At 43.3% G+C, this 13,340-nt stretch overlaps 2 protein-coding genes across 2 annotated transcripts; one reads left to right on the top strand and one right to left on the bottom strand.

The window, feature by feature from the left end:
• The first annotated feature begins 59 nt into the window (after window positions 1-59).
• Window positions 60-2,188, top strand: srrd (SRR1 domain containing). The gene is made up of 6 exons (XM_011615784.2): window positions 60-334; window positions 466-506; window positions 807-994; window positions 1,078-1,176; window positions 1,288-1,439; window positions 1,520-2,188. Exons 1-6 carry the CDS (start codon window positions 192-194, stop codon window positions 1,752-1,754), a joined length of 858 nt encoding a protein of 285 aa, XP_011614086.1. The 5' UTR covers window positions 60-191; the 3' UTR covers window positions 1,755-2,188.
• LOC101061899 (clustered mitochondria protein homolog) lies at window positions 2,097-12,855 on the bottom strand. Its single transcript, XM_011615785.2, has 28 exons — window positions 12,568-12,855; window positions 11,394-11,503; window positions 10,969-11,140; window positions 10,129-10,266; window positions 9,861-10,015; window positions 9,625-9,779; window positions 9,396-9,515; window positions 9,087-9,219; window positions 8,906-8,998; window positions 8,664-8,830; window positions 7,436-7,615; window positions 6,943-7,353; window positions 6,780-6,853; window positions 6,601-6,705; window positions 6,422-6,522; window positions 6,186-6,338; window positions 6,036-6,098; window positions 5,681-5,913; window positions 5,513-5,597; window positions 4,966-5,119; window positions 4,722-4,861; window positions 4,425-4,505; window positions 4,211-4,336; window positions 3,589-3,698; window positions 3,418-3,511; window positions 3,205-3,330; window positions 3,061-3,134; window positions 2,097-2,935 (listed from the first exon to the last, which is right to left on the bottom strand). The coding sequence occupies exons 1-28, from the start codon at window positions 12,614-12,616 to the stop codon at window positions 2,431-2,433; spliced, it is 4,107 nt and encodes a 1,368-aa protein (XP_011614087.2). The 5' UTR covers window positions 12,617-12,855; the 3' UTR covers window positions 2,097-2,430.
• Window positions 12,856-13,340: the final 485 nt, after the last annotated feature.

The following is a 13,340-nucleotide window of genomic DNA, read 5'->3' as shown; positions in this document are numbered from 1 at the left end:
TTAAACAATTGACCTATTATTAACGTACAGATATCACTGCGCTTTCCTTTAAAAAAAAAAAAGCACCGGAAGAGGTTGTCGATCGATGTGTTACACCTTGAGAAGTCCCACTGCTATTTTTTAAGTTACCGATGTTAGATGTGCTAACGAGTGTTTATGTGTGCGTCTAGACAGCATATATATTGGTATAAATGTCGGACAACGAGGAAAGGTGGCAGGTAGTTCGGCGACGAAAAGGACGGAAATCAGTAACAAGTCAGGTATCTCCCGATTCAACGTCCCCACAGGAGCCGCTGGATGTTAGGAGCATGATAAATCGAATCAGAGTTTTAATGTGAGATACTAAGTCAAGTTATACCAAAAATCACCACAATCTTGGAAAATGCTAATGATTTAGATGAATACACGTTTTTGTTGCCTCTACCTAACTTCTTTGTGAGTTATTTTGCATTCCTTCAATTGTAGGTGTGAGATCAGGTGCGAAGATTTTTGGGGCAAGTGGAGAGGTGAGAACACACGATTTATTTATTTATCACACACGAGGGAAACTCTTATGTTACAGCAGCAGAAAAGGGTGCACAAGTAAAGTGACTTGTATCAAACTGTGCAATAGGACCAGGACTAACAGCTGAACATACCGAGTTGTTTTTTGTTTTGTTTTTAAAAATTTAAAAAGAAAATGTACCAAAAGAGTAACAGAGTACTGAGCATCTTGCACATGCATTATTGCACATGCATTACGAATATCTGGCTGCTAAGTGATCAGATTTTGCTCAGTTACCCTATCAAGTAATTGTTTTTTTCAGAGCAGTTTTTGAATAGTGGACCATCAGCAGTTTCTCCTCCAGCCAAAGACGGTGATGCGGGAAGAAATGATGATGGCGAAGCATCCCAGCTGTGGGAGTGTGTTTGTTATGGCCTTGGATCCTTTTCATCTTCAGTCTCCTCTCGTTATCAGCTTGCAATGCTGCTGCTGTTGCTGGATACCATACAGGTTAGCAGTTATGTTGATAAAAGAGATTATGTATAACAACCCTTTATATGATGTCACAGTTGTCTTCCATTTACCTTCTATAGATAGCAGTGAGGGACTGTTCTATTTATGACCCGGTTTTCACCTCTGGAGAGATAAATGTTCTGAGAGAGTTGGGTCTGACTGTGCTCACAGAAAATGAGGTTTGTTGCTGACAATTTGCGTGTGTGTGTGTGTGTGTGTGTGTTTTTTTAGAAACACTCCAAAATCTGGGATGTCTGTAAAATTTCAACTCTTCTATTGTAACTTTGCAGGAGGGGAAGCGTCTGGCAACTCGACCCACTGTCTTTTACCTGATGCACTGTGGGAAAGCCCTGTACAACAACCTCCTCTGGAAGAACTGGAGTAAACAGTGCCTGCCTCTGATAAAAATAATTGGAAACAGCTTCGATAACATTAAGCAAAGGTTTGTACAAGTCATGGATTGATGGAATTTTACATGTATGCCTGTGGGGAGGTGACATTTTCTGGGTGTGCTCCACACAGGTCACTCGCGAGACATCTCAAACGAGACTACAGTTACATTTCTCAGGCTGTGTGTTTGTGCCAAGAGAGGCAGCTTCCCTGTCCATCCGACATGAATGGCATCTTCAACGACACAGCAGTCATCACTTTTGAAGCCAATGTGCTTGACAGTCTCCCACAATCCACCTGGGAAGATCCACCTGAACCAGAGTACCAACATTGCCCTAAATTGGAGATTATTCGCCGAGAAAATTAAGAAAAACCTGGCCAAAGAATGACACTACTGAATGTTTTTATGGTGCTGTAGGCCCAAGCACTTTTCTAAATAAAAAAAACTCTGGTAGAAATTTTTATGACAACAGAATGCCTCAAGGAAAGGAAATGCTTTTTTATACAAGATGGAAATTACCCTACAGAGGTTTAACATTTGTTTAATTATTAGTTGTTTTTTCTACATTTTACATGATATTTTTTGGGGTATTTAGCCTGATGCTATTTAGTTCTAGTGACCTGTGTGGGATATGGAAATGATTGATGACTGAAAGGTGACTACCAACCAATGCTACACCTTTCACATGGTGCTTCACAAACTACAAATGTTGTCAATTTTTTTATTTCTACTTTCTACATTGTATTATGATTTAGCAAGAAAATGAAAAGCAATCACTATTAAAAAAAGACAGTTACAAACCTTTGAAAATAGTTTTTGAATGCATAAAACAGTATGCATGTGCCAGAAAAAAATACAGCATGGAATTTACCAGTGCCACAGACCACAACCCTCTCCCTTCATCACAACTCACAAATTGAAACAAAATACTTAAGCTTCTCTGTGGTCTCCTGGATTCCACGTCCATTTCTATCTTACAGTAGTGATATCAGCAGCACCGAGTTAGAAATCTACGAATCTTCCAGTTTTAATCCCCAGTTTTTTAGTCCTTAGCTGCTCCACTAGCAGTGTTATTAGCAGTGATAACTTGCTTGTTTTTGCTATTGGTTGCAACAGAATTTGACACCACATCTGCCCAAGTTCCTTTACTCTTGAGGACTGGCGGACTATTCAAATCTCCATTTATTTTCCCATTTACCTCAACTGACTCAGTATTGTCTGCAACATCGTTGGCTGGTTTGACCTCTGACACCCCATTCACTGTCCCCACCACTGCCTCTGAAGTTGTCCTGTCACTGTCCTCATGCTGGGTCTGTTCAGAAGGGCCATTTGCTGAAACAGTGGCCACACAGCCCTCATTTACTGGTTTCACAGTACTTTCCACTTTAGAGCCAACATCTTCAGGGTCAGTCCCGCATCCTATTTCTTGAGCCGGGTTTGTCTCACTCCGAACCATCACTCCTGAGGTGAGCAGCTTGAGTCCCAGTTCTTCTGCCACAGAAGCTTTTAGCTCTTGGTGCCTCTGCTTAAAATCCTGGAGACTGTCACTGTCATATGTGGAAGATGGAAGTTACACAAATACAAATGCATGCTGTTAGAGCCTGTGTGTGTGTGTGTGTGTGTGTGTGTGTGTGTGTGAGACAGTATATATCATATATTGGAGACTGCTTACCTTTTTGCAACTGTCCTGATCCCTGTCATGAGAGCCATTTGCTCCAGAATAGTGTCAGTTGTAGGAGAGAAACACTGAACAGCAGAGCATAAAGATTAACAAAAAACATCTCTTTGTAGGGTTTATATTTAGGTGTTGAAATACCTCCACTGGTTGCTCTGTACAGTCAGCTCCTGCCTGTCTGAGAGAACGCTCCACTTTCACAGCTTGTTTGGTGATGGTGGATAGGAACTCTGTGCTGCATTGTGTCTGAGAGTGATCCTCTCCAAACTGATACAGTAAAAGGGAGGAAAAAAACACTTAGATACATGCATGCACAAACCAATTCACTCATCTCCATCAAGCAGATATACGGACCAAGATGGTGAAAACTGTGAGGGCTTCTTTTTCGTGGGTCATAGCACTTCGGTAGTCGCCTCTGATGCACATCCACTGGGCCAATAAGTGCTGACTGCACATTAGGGAAAAAATATGACTTTGGAGAAGGACACACAACAGATTAACTCAAATTTATAACTGGTGGCTTACTTGAGAGCAGTGTGCATGTTTATGGAGCCAAAAAAGGAAATATGCAGTTGCAGGGCGTTTCTCAAGTAATGTCCCGTGTGATCTCCTGCCAGCACTAAACCAAGACAGCTCTGCAAAAACCAGCTGGATTATCAACAAACGTTCTCACCACCTGACTAAATACGAGTGTAACACAGGCAGCTGACTTAGACTTTCGCCTGCTAAAGGCAATACAAATGCTTAAGTATTGGGAAAATGCATTTATATTTTTTGCCACATTTATAATATATTTAATATTTTAATGGTCTTCACAACTTGTCACAACAAATCAAAATTATGCATTTTTTTTAAAAACGAAAAATCAGATGTTTGACATTTTTGAACCTTTTATCCACGTGCAAGCCTCAATATTTTACCAAATATAATAAAGAAAGTGAACTTGAGGCTGTAACTGTTACAGGTAACACATGTCCTTTTAAATTTTACCTTTAAATTACAACGTTGTGTCAATGATAGTAGCAGAAAGTACACTGGCAAAATACAACAATCTCAAACTGTGATTTTTATCTAGAACTCGAGTGAATATACACAGTGCAGAGTGTAAAGTGTTCCTATTTTTGCTGTATATAAAGGTGTAACTTACATCCACTGTTGCGATGTATGGATGATCCTCTCCATGGACAATGAGCGTCAGTAGACGAGCTCTGAGGAAACATTTCTGCGCCAAGACGGTTTCTCCTCCAGCAAAAGCATACACACCCAGGAGGGACTGAACATGTAAAACAAGTGATAAGAATCACACCTCCTACCAAGAGGACATTTAGGTGTTTTTCTGTATGTTGTTCCGGAATACTCACATACTGCTGGATGGTGTTCGGATGGTCGAAGCCAAGAACCCTCTCGCTGATGACCACAGCCTTCAGCTGGACACTACAAGCCTTGGAAAAATGTGGCACATTAAGGATCATAATTTACTGCCCAGTAAAGGAATTTAAAGGAATATACACCCTGTATTATTAATATACCAGTCACGTATCCCCATTTTAATGTTGAGAATGTATATTACGAGGTCATGAGTGATTTGCATACCAAAGTAGTGTTACTGGAACTGTACTGAAACGTGTTCATGCTGCTGTGTATTGTTGCAGGAGTACCTCAGCTGCCTTCCCCTGCAGGAAGGTTGCTTTAGCCAACAGGCTGTGGCAGTGACAGGCCTCAGGCTGGAGATCATCACACACTCTTCCATACAGGTAGACTGCTTCCTTCAACTGCTCGAGTGCCTGATTCAACAGACCTGCAGGCAAGACCCAGATGACAAGTGTTGCACATGAGTTCCGATTTAGATTTTAGTCCAAAACAAACCACCAAAATGACGGTCCTGGAGCAGAACCAACCCACCTTTCTGCATAGAAGTCTGTGCAGCTTGATAGGCTTTTGATGCATCTGGAGTTGGCATGGAAACATGCTTGATGATTGGCAAGATGTTGAGGATGTCATCTGGACCAATCGGACATTTGTTTTGGTGATCGAGGAAGTAGTCTCTCAGTCTGACCTGTTGTACACAACAACATTTTGAATTGTTTCGCATTGATTCTGCCATTTTCATCAGAAGAGTCATTAACTTTAGAAGATTTTAAGACATAATCTTGGGCCGTGAATGTGTTGATTTGGATTAGAAATATTTCTCTCTGTTGACATAAAGATGCAATTCATTTGATCATGAATTGAAAAGCCCCACATCATGCAGCCATTTCTACACTTGTATTTCAGCTCACACTGACTGCTTGATTTTTTTTATATGGATATCACTCAATTAGTCCACATATGTGGCACCATCTTGGAAAGGCTATCGATAACAGATGACGTTATAATTGCCTGTGGTCACAATTCCAAATGAGATTAAAGTATTTGCATGTGTACATTCCAAATTTCTGGTGTCATGTACCTGCACTCCTGTCTTCAAACAGAACTCTCGAAGTAAAGAGATCTTCTGCAGGCCGTACTGCTCCACCAGGTAGTTTGGACCAGAGCTGTCAAAGAGAAAAGAAAATTAAATTGTTAAACATCCTTTTAAAAACAAACGCAAACAAACAAACAAAGGTTGAGTCCTTACCCAAGGGCATCAGTGATGTTGTATGTTTCAACAGACTCCTGGCAGACCAGGTTCCACAGCTCAGAACCCGTTAGAGTGCTCCAGGGAGGATTTTCCATGGCCCCAGTTGCTCGGCCACGCCGCCTTGACTTTTTCTTAGTGTCCTCGCCGACAGAAGTGGGAGTGAAATGGTTGACGAGCAGGCAGCAGAGAAAGTGACTGATGGCTGCGGAGAGGCTGGACACATCCACACCCTGCCATAATATTAACATCAAAGCTAAAATTCCTCTTTGAAAGCAGACCTGCTAATTTATCACTCCTTATATTTTAGGTGTGGAATAGTTTGGAATTCTCATCACTGAACAGTTTAATATACCTGGAGGTAGTTGTTGTACACCCGTCTGGCCGAACGGCAAAAAATTTCACCCACGGCAACTCTCTGTTGGAGACAGAGAGCATGATGTGATGCTAATTATCATATCACTGAGACATATTTGATCATGGCTCTCCTGTAGGCTAAGCAAACCTTGATATGCCTCAGGTGCTCCTTGTGCTCTGAATGGCCTATGGCCTTGACCACGTGGCCCAGATAGCGAAGATTGATGCCTCGCTCATGTAGCGCCTGTTTCAGAGAAGCCCCATCCATCGGCGCTTCGTGACTCTTCAGGCAAAACTCCAACTGCAAACACAGAATTAGCTCAATTGAGCCCTTTCAGTGTAGGTGGCTGGTGTAGAAATGTAGAAATTTACAATAATTCTTACAAATGCTGGTATCTGGCGAGTGATGATGAACGCCGCAGCTTCCCTCAGCAGTCTCTGCTGCAGCTTTATTGATTTACTTTCACTAGCCGGGAAAAATACTCCTGAACACAAGACACAAAAATGACTCATTGTGTTCTTGTAACTATTCCTGCGTGTGTTTGTGGCATTTCTCGCAGTACCTGGAGAGAAGACATTGGTATTGAAGCGCATCTCAAAGATGATGTCGCTAACCGAGCCCACTTCTTTACACGCCGCCTGTACTGCCTTCGTGCCTCGAGAGTCACCTGCAATGACGTAAATATTATTTAGTGTTAAACTGGTTGAGATCCCACGTTTGATCTGCTGAATCCCTTCTTACAAGCTATTGCACATTCTTCGAATCCTCCATCCTGTTCCAGCAGCTCTCTGACATGATGACTGAACTGACAGTGTCTGTGAAGCAATAAACAAAATATTGCAGAAAAAAATACACCTTTCATCAGCTGGGTTAAATCATGGGTATTACTTCACGTGGAACTGACTTGTGCTGGATGAAGGCCTGCAGCAGCTCTGGCTTCAGTCGACAGAGTTTGTGAACAAAGCCGACCGGGAGTCCATATTCAGAGTGATAATTGTCTGGCCAACCATCAGTTGTGCAGTCCTTCTTGTCCGCCTCTTCTGTAGAGACTATCTGGCTTTCTGTTTCTGCCTCTGGACAGAAGTTGGCATCAGCGGGGAAAGTCCTGAACACATCCAGGATGTAGAATCTCCCATCAGCCCCCAAAAGTCCCTGTGCATCGATGGAGGTGAACAGGGGTACGTGGTAACCATCCGGCTTTACAACAACATTTTTCTGAAGGGAAAGAGGTTTGCAGGCCTGAGCTAAGAGCTCCAGTAACCGCCTGCGATGGGGGGACTCTTGAGGTCCAGCCTGTACCCCATACAGCAGGCCCCTGATGAACACAAGAAGACATTTCTTAAGCATTAGCACACAAAGTTAACGGAGTAATGATTGATGGGCTGTGGGGGAGTTACCGGAAGGCTGGAGAAGCCCCCTGATCCTGGTCTGAGGCTTCTAATCCAGGTGCCAGACCCTGAGCAGACAGGCGCACTCCTCTGTAATCTACAATGGCTGTGGGTAGAGTGTGCAGCCCCTGCAGCCCTTCTACGTTACTGTAGGCCTGAACCCCTTGGAGCTCCAACCTCTGAGCAGTCCTATGAGTAGGAAATGAGAAAATACTTAAAGAAATCTGGATGTATATGACTCCTACATCGCAAGCTGTTATATTATTTCTACTGTGTAAAAGCCTGGCAACATTTAGAGAAATGTTTGCAGGGTTTAAATCCTATTTGTTCTTGCACTTGTTTTTCTCCTCAACCCATTTGAATGGTGCCGTCCTAATTTCATCGGCTGGAGTGTTGTCCTCACACACTGGTGCTTCCCTGTTGGTTATCTGTCATCACTGTCACACTGCTTCTTCCTCTAGAAAAGGCTGTTCAACTGAGCAGGAAAAAAAGACTGACCGACCTCACTAGAGTGGAGACAGTCAACAAAGCTAAAGCAACCTCCTTTCCCTTCCTCATTCTTGCTAGAACTCTTGCACTGACCTCCCCAGAAACCTCCCTCCCTCTACTTCATAGTTGCCAAACAAATATAAGCAATGGCGAATAGACTGCGTTTGGACAAACTCTGGTCTTTTGAAAGACTGGTTCATTCAAATCCGTTCAACGTTATTTATGTAGCATCTGCTGCAATCAAGACTGGCGGCAGGGGGCCCTGACAGTTCAGCCACCTTCCTTTTCCTGCGTGCAGGCAGTTCTATCAGAGGTTTGATTGTTTGTACAGCTTCCTCAGAAATGTTCTCTTTGCTGCTGCTTTCTCCTGCTTTCCTTGAGACTCAACGGAGCCAAGCTTCAAATGTTTCCTTTTCATCTTGTCCAAGACTCCGAAACCTCATACACAACAAATTCTTTGTTGCACTTCTGCGCCAGTCTGAGGTCAAATGCTGGGTTCAGTCCTCTCCTGTCTCTGTCTCTGTTCTAAGAGACTTTTACTGCCACTCAAAATTCTTATGGTCATTCTTAAGAAAGAGTGTTTCTGTTCTCTCATTCAAAGCTTCAGTCTTCTGCTTCCATTTATGATTTATTTCCATTTAACTTTTTTGAACAGAGTATATGGTCTTGTAGTCCTGAATTACGTATTTAGTCCAGTTTAGTGTTGATGAGAGAACTTCACATCATTGATCCTGTGTTTTTGGCTCACCTGCGTCCCCTTTCACTCCCAAACAATGCGACTGCTGCCCCTTGGCTCATGAACAGTCCACCCCACAGGAAAGCTGGGTCTTCAGGGTTTCCATTTACTGGCTCCACAAATCCATCTAAAATATTTTCTGCTCCTTGCCTCACAGCCCTTACAAATGCGCTGTTTACCTTCGGGGGGAAAAGGTGTGTAAATCTCAACCGTCCTGCAATTGCAAAATAAGGATCATTTTAGTACTGAGCTACCTGAAGCAGAGTCCGGTCCCTCTGCAGCCTCTCCTCCAGGCTATTGACGGGAAGATCTCTGGCTGCTTGCAACTCCTCATTCCAGTCTGGAGCCTGTTGGTTACAAACAGTTGCAGTTGCATTTAGTTTCATTAAGATCGACAACTGCATTAACCGCAACAACTGTGTGGTTGAAGTTCACCTGTGTTGCTGGTTCGTCATCCACCCCCAGTCTGGTAAAAGCATTTTTGTGAATGCGAGAGGCACATGAAGGCCCGAGCCAACTCATCGTATGGTAGGGAGTGGGCAACGTCTCTACTGGAGACAGCTGAGGCCTGAAGAAAGAGGAGGCGGAGGACAGACTGGTGAAAATCTACGTTTAGTTTTAATTTCAGAGCAATTATGTAATTTGTCTGAATAATTCAACAAAAGTCAATGATTTTTCTTTGGAATGCACAACATTCTATTGTGGGTGCCCTCACTGTTTTAGGCACGCTTTTAATAATGTTACCTGTTTTTGAGCGCAAACGTTTGTTTGAAGGCGGGGCTAATGTGACAGAGTAGGTCAGAGAGACTGTGGCAAACGGGTGATGACTGTGCAGGTCGAGGATCGAACACATCCTCTGTGGAGCTGGCAAAGAAAAGGAGTGTGGTTGGTTCAGAAAGCAGGATATCACACAAATGCACACCGCTAGCATGTATTAAAGTTTTCTTTCATGCAGCACGTGGTGTTTCTTTACCGATTGAGAAAGAAGCCCTTCGGACAGGAAGTGATGTCACATTGTCGACCCTCAATTGTCACCACAGTAATGTAGAGGAAGTCTCCCTGCAATTTCCTGTGTCCAGGTGGGGGATTCCAGCAGCTAAGAGATATGTCCTTTAGATAACTAGGGGGCTGAGGAAACAATCACAGTTAGTCACTTTTGTTTCGATATGGGCTGGTCCAGTGGTAAATAGATGGAATCTGTGCACATACTTCTGGTTGGGATGTGTGTGGCAGCAGGGCCATTAACGGTCTCTCTGAGGAACCAGGGTGGAGGTATTCGGGAAGTGCCCCACTGTGATTGTTTTCTTCTGTTTTTGTGTTGCTTAAAGAGCGTTTCAGGCTCTTTCCATTATGCAAGTTAGAGTCTGTAACACCATTTAGAGACGGTTCAGGTTGTTTTTTGTTTTATTTTTTGCATCCCTCCATTGTATTGGGATGCAGGTTTGTGAGGGTTTAGGGGTGTATCAAATGTGTATACCTGTGGTTTGTGTGTGTGTTATAGTCTCCAGCACACTTGGTGAGCATCCATCTCTCAGAGCATCTTGGGGTCCAGGGGCTCTTAGCAGATCCAGCACACGAGCAAGGTGGATTCGGGCTGCGCGGATGGTGTAAGGTTCTGGAATGACGTTCAGTAGCCTTATTACGCTATAACAACCCGAGCATGTTTTAAAGCCCTGGTGCACAAATACAAGCTTGATGCTAAAAGCCATTTAAAATAGACGAACTACACCTTGAACAAATCTACCAGGCTGCATATATCCCATAATAAATAGCTTAGTCGATTGTTTGGGTATTTTAGCATCTTGGCAGTAAAATTCTACTTTTTTGCCACCTAGCTGTAATCTGCAACTATAAAAAATATTATGACTTTGACTAGACGACTCAGCAATTTACACTGAGCTGAGAGAAACTCATGTGTGTGCAAGGGAACAGGGAAAGAAGCATATGATACACAAAGGGGCATCTGACAGGGAAAATTGGCTCTGAAAAACTATTAAAGTTTAATGTCTAAAATAACAAGATGTCCACCAATTTTCTGAACCTGCTCATTCGGAACTTAGGTCAAAGGGGTGTTGGAGTCTGAAGCAGGAGTCACAGGACACACACCAGTTACTCACACCGAGGGGCTATTTACAGAGTTCAAACAACCCAGCGTGCATGTTTTTTAGACTGCGAGCAGAAACTGGAATAACACGGAGCTGACGTGCTCCGCTTTAAGGCATCTGTGCAGGTCAGTTTCTAATTACACATCTGATGTTTAAATGACTTGACTAATAAGAATAATGAATAATGGCGAGAAACGCTACACCGCTGTTACCTTCCACCAGGCGGAGGATGGCTCCCGGTTTAAGCCTCTTGAGACCTTGTAGTTCTGCCAGGGGGTCCAGAGTCGTGCCCGCAAAGGAAAGTGAAAGATTGGAGCGTGGAAATACCTCATCTCTTGAAAGTAGGTTAATCAAGGCATCTTTAACGTGCCAAAATCCATGAATCTGTAAAGATGGAGTACATGGTTTACAAAGGGCACATTCACACTAGGCAATTGTACCCTGCCTCAGCACAGTTGCCCTTAAAGTTTGGATATTTTGGCTAAAAACAAAAAAGTCAATTAAAGTCATTAAAATGGGAGCCATGGTTTTGGCCTGCTGCAGCAGCACATAAACCACAGGGAGCATTCAAGGATTGCAAAAAACATGCTAGCCAGTACACCTTTGCATCACAGCACCAGAGAAAAGGTTATTTTACCTGCATCTCGAACGCCTCTAATCCTGCCCCTTGAATCTTCACGGTAAAGGAGCTGTCGTCTTCCTGCTTCATAACCACTGAATCTTTTCCACCAGTCAGACTGCCCCCATCTACAGGAAAACCAGAGAAACCACACCAACTGAGCAACAGAAAAGATGGGCTTTCTGCATGAACTTAACTGCGACCTAAAGAAATAAAAGTAACAGCAATACACTAACAGAATGTCAAATGAATCAAACAAGCGAAGCGCAAGCGTGCGCACATGTGTGTGTGTGTGTGTGTGCACGTTACGGGACCGACACACCCCACTTTCCGTTTATTTGACTGTTTTTTCCCCCTACAAATACCCAGTCTTACCCTTGGGCATTCTTTCACTCTCTCTGTTTCTCTCCCACACCAGGAGAGCAGGACTGAGCGTGTCTCTGCTGTGAGAGTAAACCTGTTGAATTTGTGCATTTGGCCTTCAGTCACCTCGTGGTGGAAGGACAACCACACCCAGCTTTGGTATGTGAGGAAAGCCAAGTGATAAAATGCATAAACTACTGTATGTCTTAACAAAACAGCCTGTGTGGATTCATGCAAGGACTGTTTATTTTAAAACAACAACAACAACAACAACAAACAAACAGTTAAGCTGCACAATCTAAAACCTGCCTATGGTTCATTCTGGTGTACATTTGCTATCTGTCGGAAGCTGTTTCACTCTTAAAGCAACAATAAAGTTCCTCTGCTGATAATTGGCTGGTTAAAGGTCCCTCCTCTTTTCAGGCATTGACATTTTTTTCCTTTCCTGTCTTACTACACTACTACTGCGTGGAACCCTCATTGATAACACGATAATTACATAATATTACAAATAAAATGGTACAAAACCAAATGATGTATTAAGACGACTACAATGTGCAGAGACGTGTGCATTTTTTTTATTCAGTGTACCACAGGACAAAAATAGATCAAAAAAGAAAGAAAGTAAAAGGAATAAAAGGGATTGCATTTAGTTACACTGCAGAAACTCAAAGCATTCGGTAGCCTGGGAGACATCAGAGATAAAAGAAGGAAAAGGAAAAGTGCAACAGACCGGGAGAGACAAAAATAGGGAGAAAGGGATAGACTGAGAAACAGAGAGAGGAAGGGGAGGCAGAGGGAAGGTAAAAGCATTACAGAGAGCTCTCACCAGCCTTGGGCAGAAGTTTTCCTCCCCCTCTCTTTACTTTGTCCTTCATATCTGCGTGTTGTGGACTTTCCTCAGCTCTTTCCTCTCCTGTTTTTGCCTTTTATGTGTGGTTTGCTGTTGCCCCTCCGAGCCTCGATCCTAATGCTGGGAAGAAAATGCACCCGGGAAACCCGGAGAGGAATGGTGTAAAGAGGGCTGTAAATCAGCCCGGTGGCCTGGGAGGTGATCCGGACTGTGACTCCTGCTCTTCTGGGAGAGCAGAAACCAAGCTGATCCGTTTTTCCTGAGTGTGCGCAAAGACACGCCCTCTGATTGCTCCACACAGGCCCATTGCTCTGCAGGTCTGTCACACTTGTTGAATTGGGTGTGTCTAGGCGTTCAGGCTCTGTTGACTCTTCCTCCTTTAACATGGTTGCACCGCCCCCCCCCACCCCCAGCTGCTCCTGCACAACCAGGACTAGTGGAAACTGGCGGGTTGGTAGCAACCCAATTCCAGCCGGCCAACCATGCTAAAAATTTTGATTTTATGGAATTCTGTGCAAAGTATTGACATAAAATGAATCATCTGTGCAGGTTATTTCAAATCAAATGTTCCTCTTTTTTGTAGAGGTATTAATATTAGACACATACAAACCTGGTAGAGGGCAGACTGCGGAAATTTAGGCTTTAAACTATCACAGACGGGTGTGTCTTCCTCAAAGTTATGATGCACACACCCACTACTTTAACATTTCAAACATACTTCTGTACATATTGTACAAAGCTAAACTTTC

Source organism: Takifugu rubripes, chromosome 21, assembly GCF_901000725.2.
Source record: "Takifugu rubripes chromosome 21, fTakRub1.2, whole genome shotgun sequence".
NCBI classification, from domain to species: Eukaryota; Metazoa; Chordata; class Actinopteri; order Tetraodontiformes; family Tetraodontidae; genus Takifugu; species Takifugu rubripes.
The sequence above is the reverse complement of the archived record's forward strand: the minus strand, read 5'-3'. Positions and strand labels throughout refer to the sequence as shown.

Coding starts and splice junctions, on each gene's coding strand:
- LOC101061899 (XM_011615785.2), bottom strand. CDS start 12,616: ATGAAGGACAAAGTAAAGAGAGGGGGAGGAAAACTTCTGCCCAAGGCT. Junction 8,999..9,086: donor ATGACGAACCAGCAACACAG/GTGAACTTCAAC, acceptor TGTAACCAACAG/GCTCCAGACTGGAATGAGGA. Junction 6,854..6,942: donor CAGGCCTTCATCCAGCACAA/GTCAGTTCCACG, acceptor ATTGCTTCACAG/ACACTGTCAGTTCAGTCATC.
- srrd (XM_011615784.2), top strand. CDS start 192: ATGTCGGACAACGAGGAAAGGTGGCAGGTAGTTCGGCGACGAAAAGGA. Junction 1,177..1,287: donor CTGTGCTCACAGAAAATGAG/GTTTGTTGCTGA, acceptor GTAACTTTGCAG/GAGGGGAAGCGTCTGGCAAC. Junction 1,440..1,519: donor TTCGATAACATTAAGCAAAG/GTTTGTACAAGT, acceptor TGCTCCACACAG/GTCACTCGCGAGACATCTCA.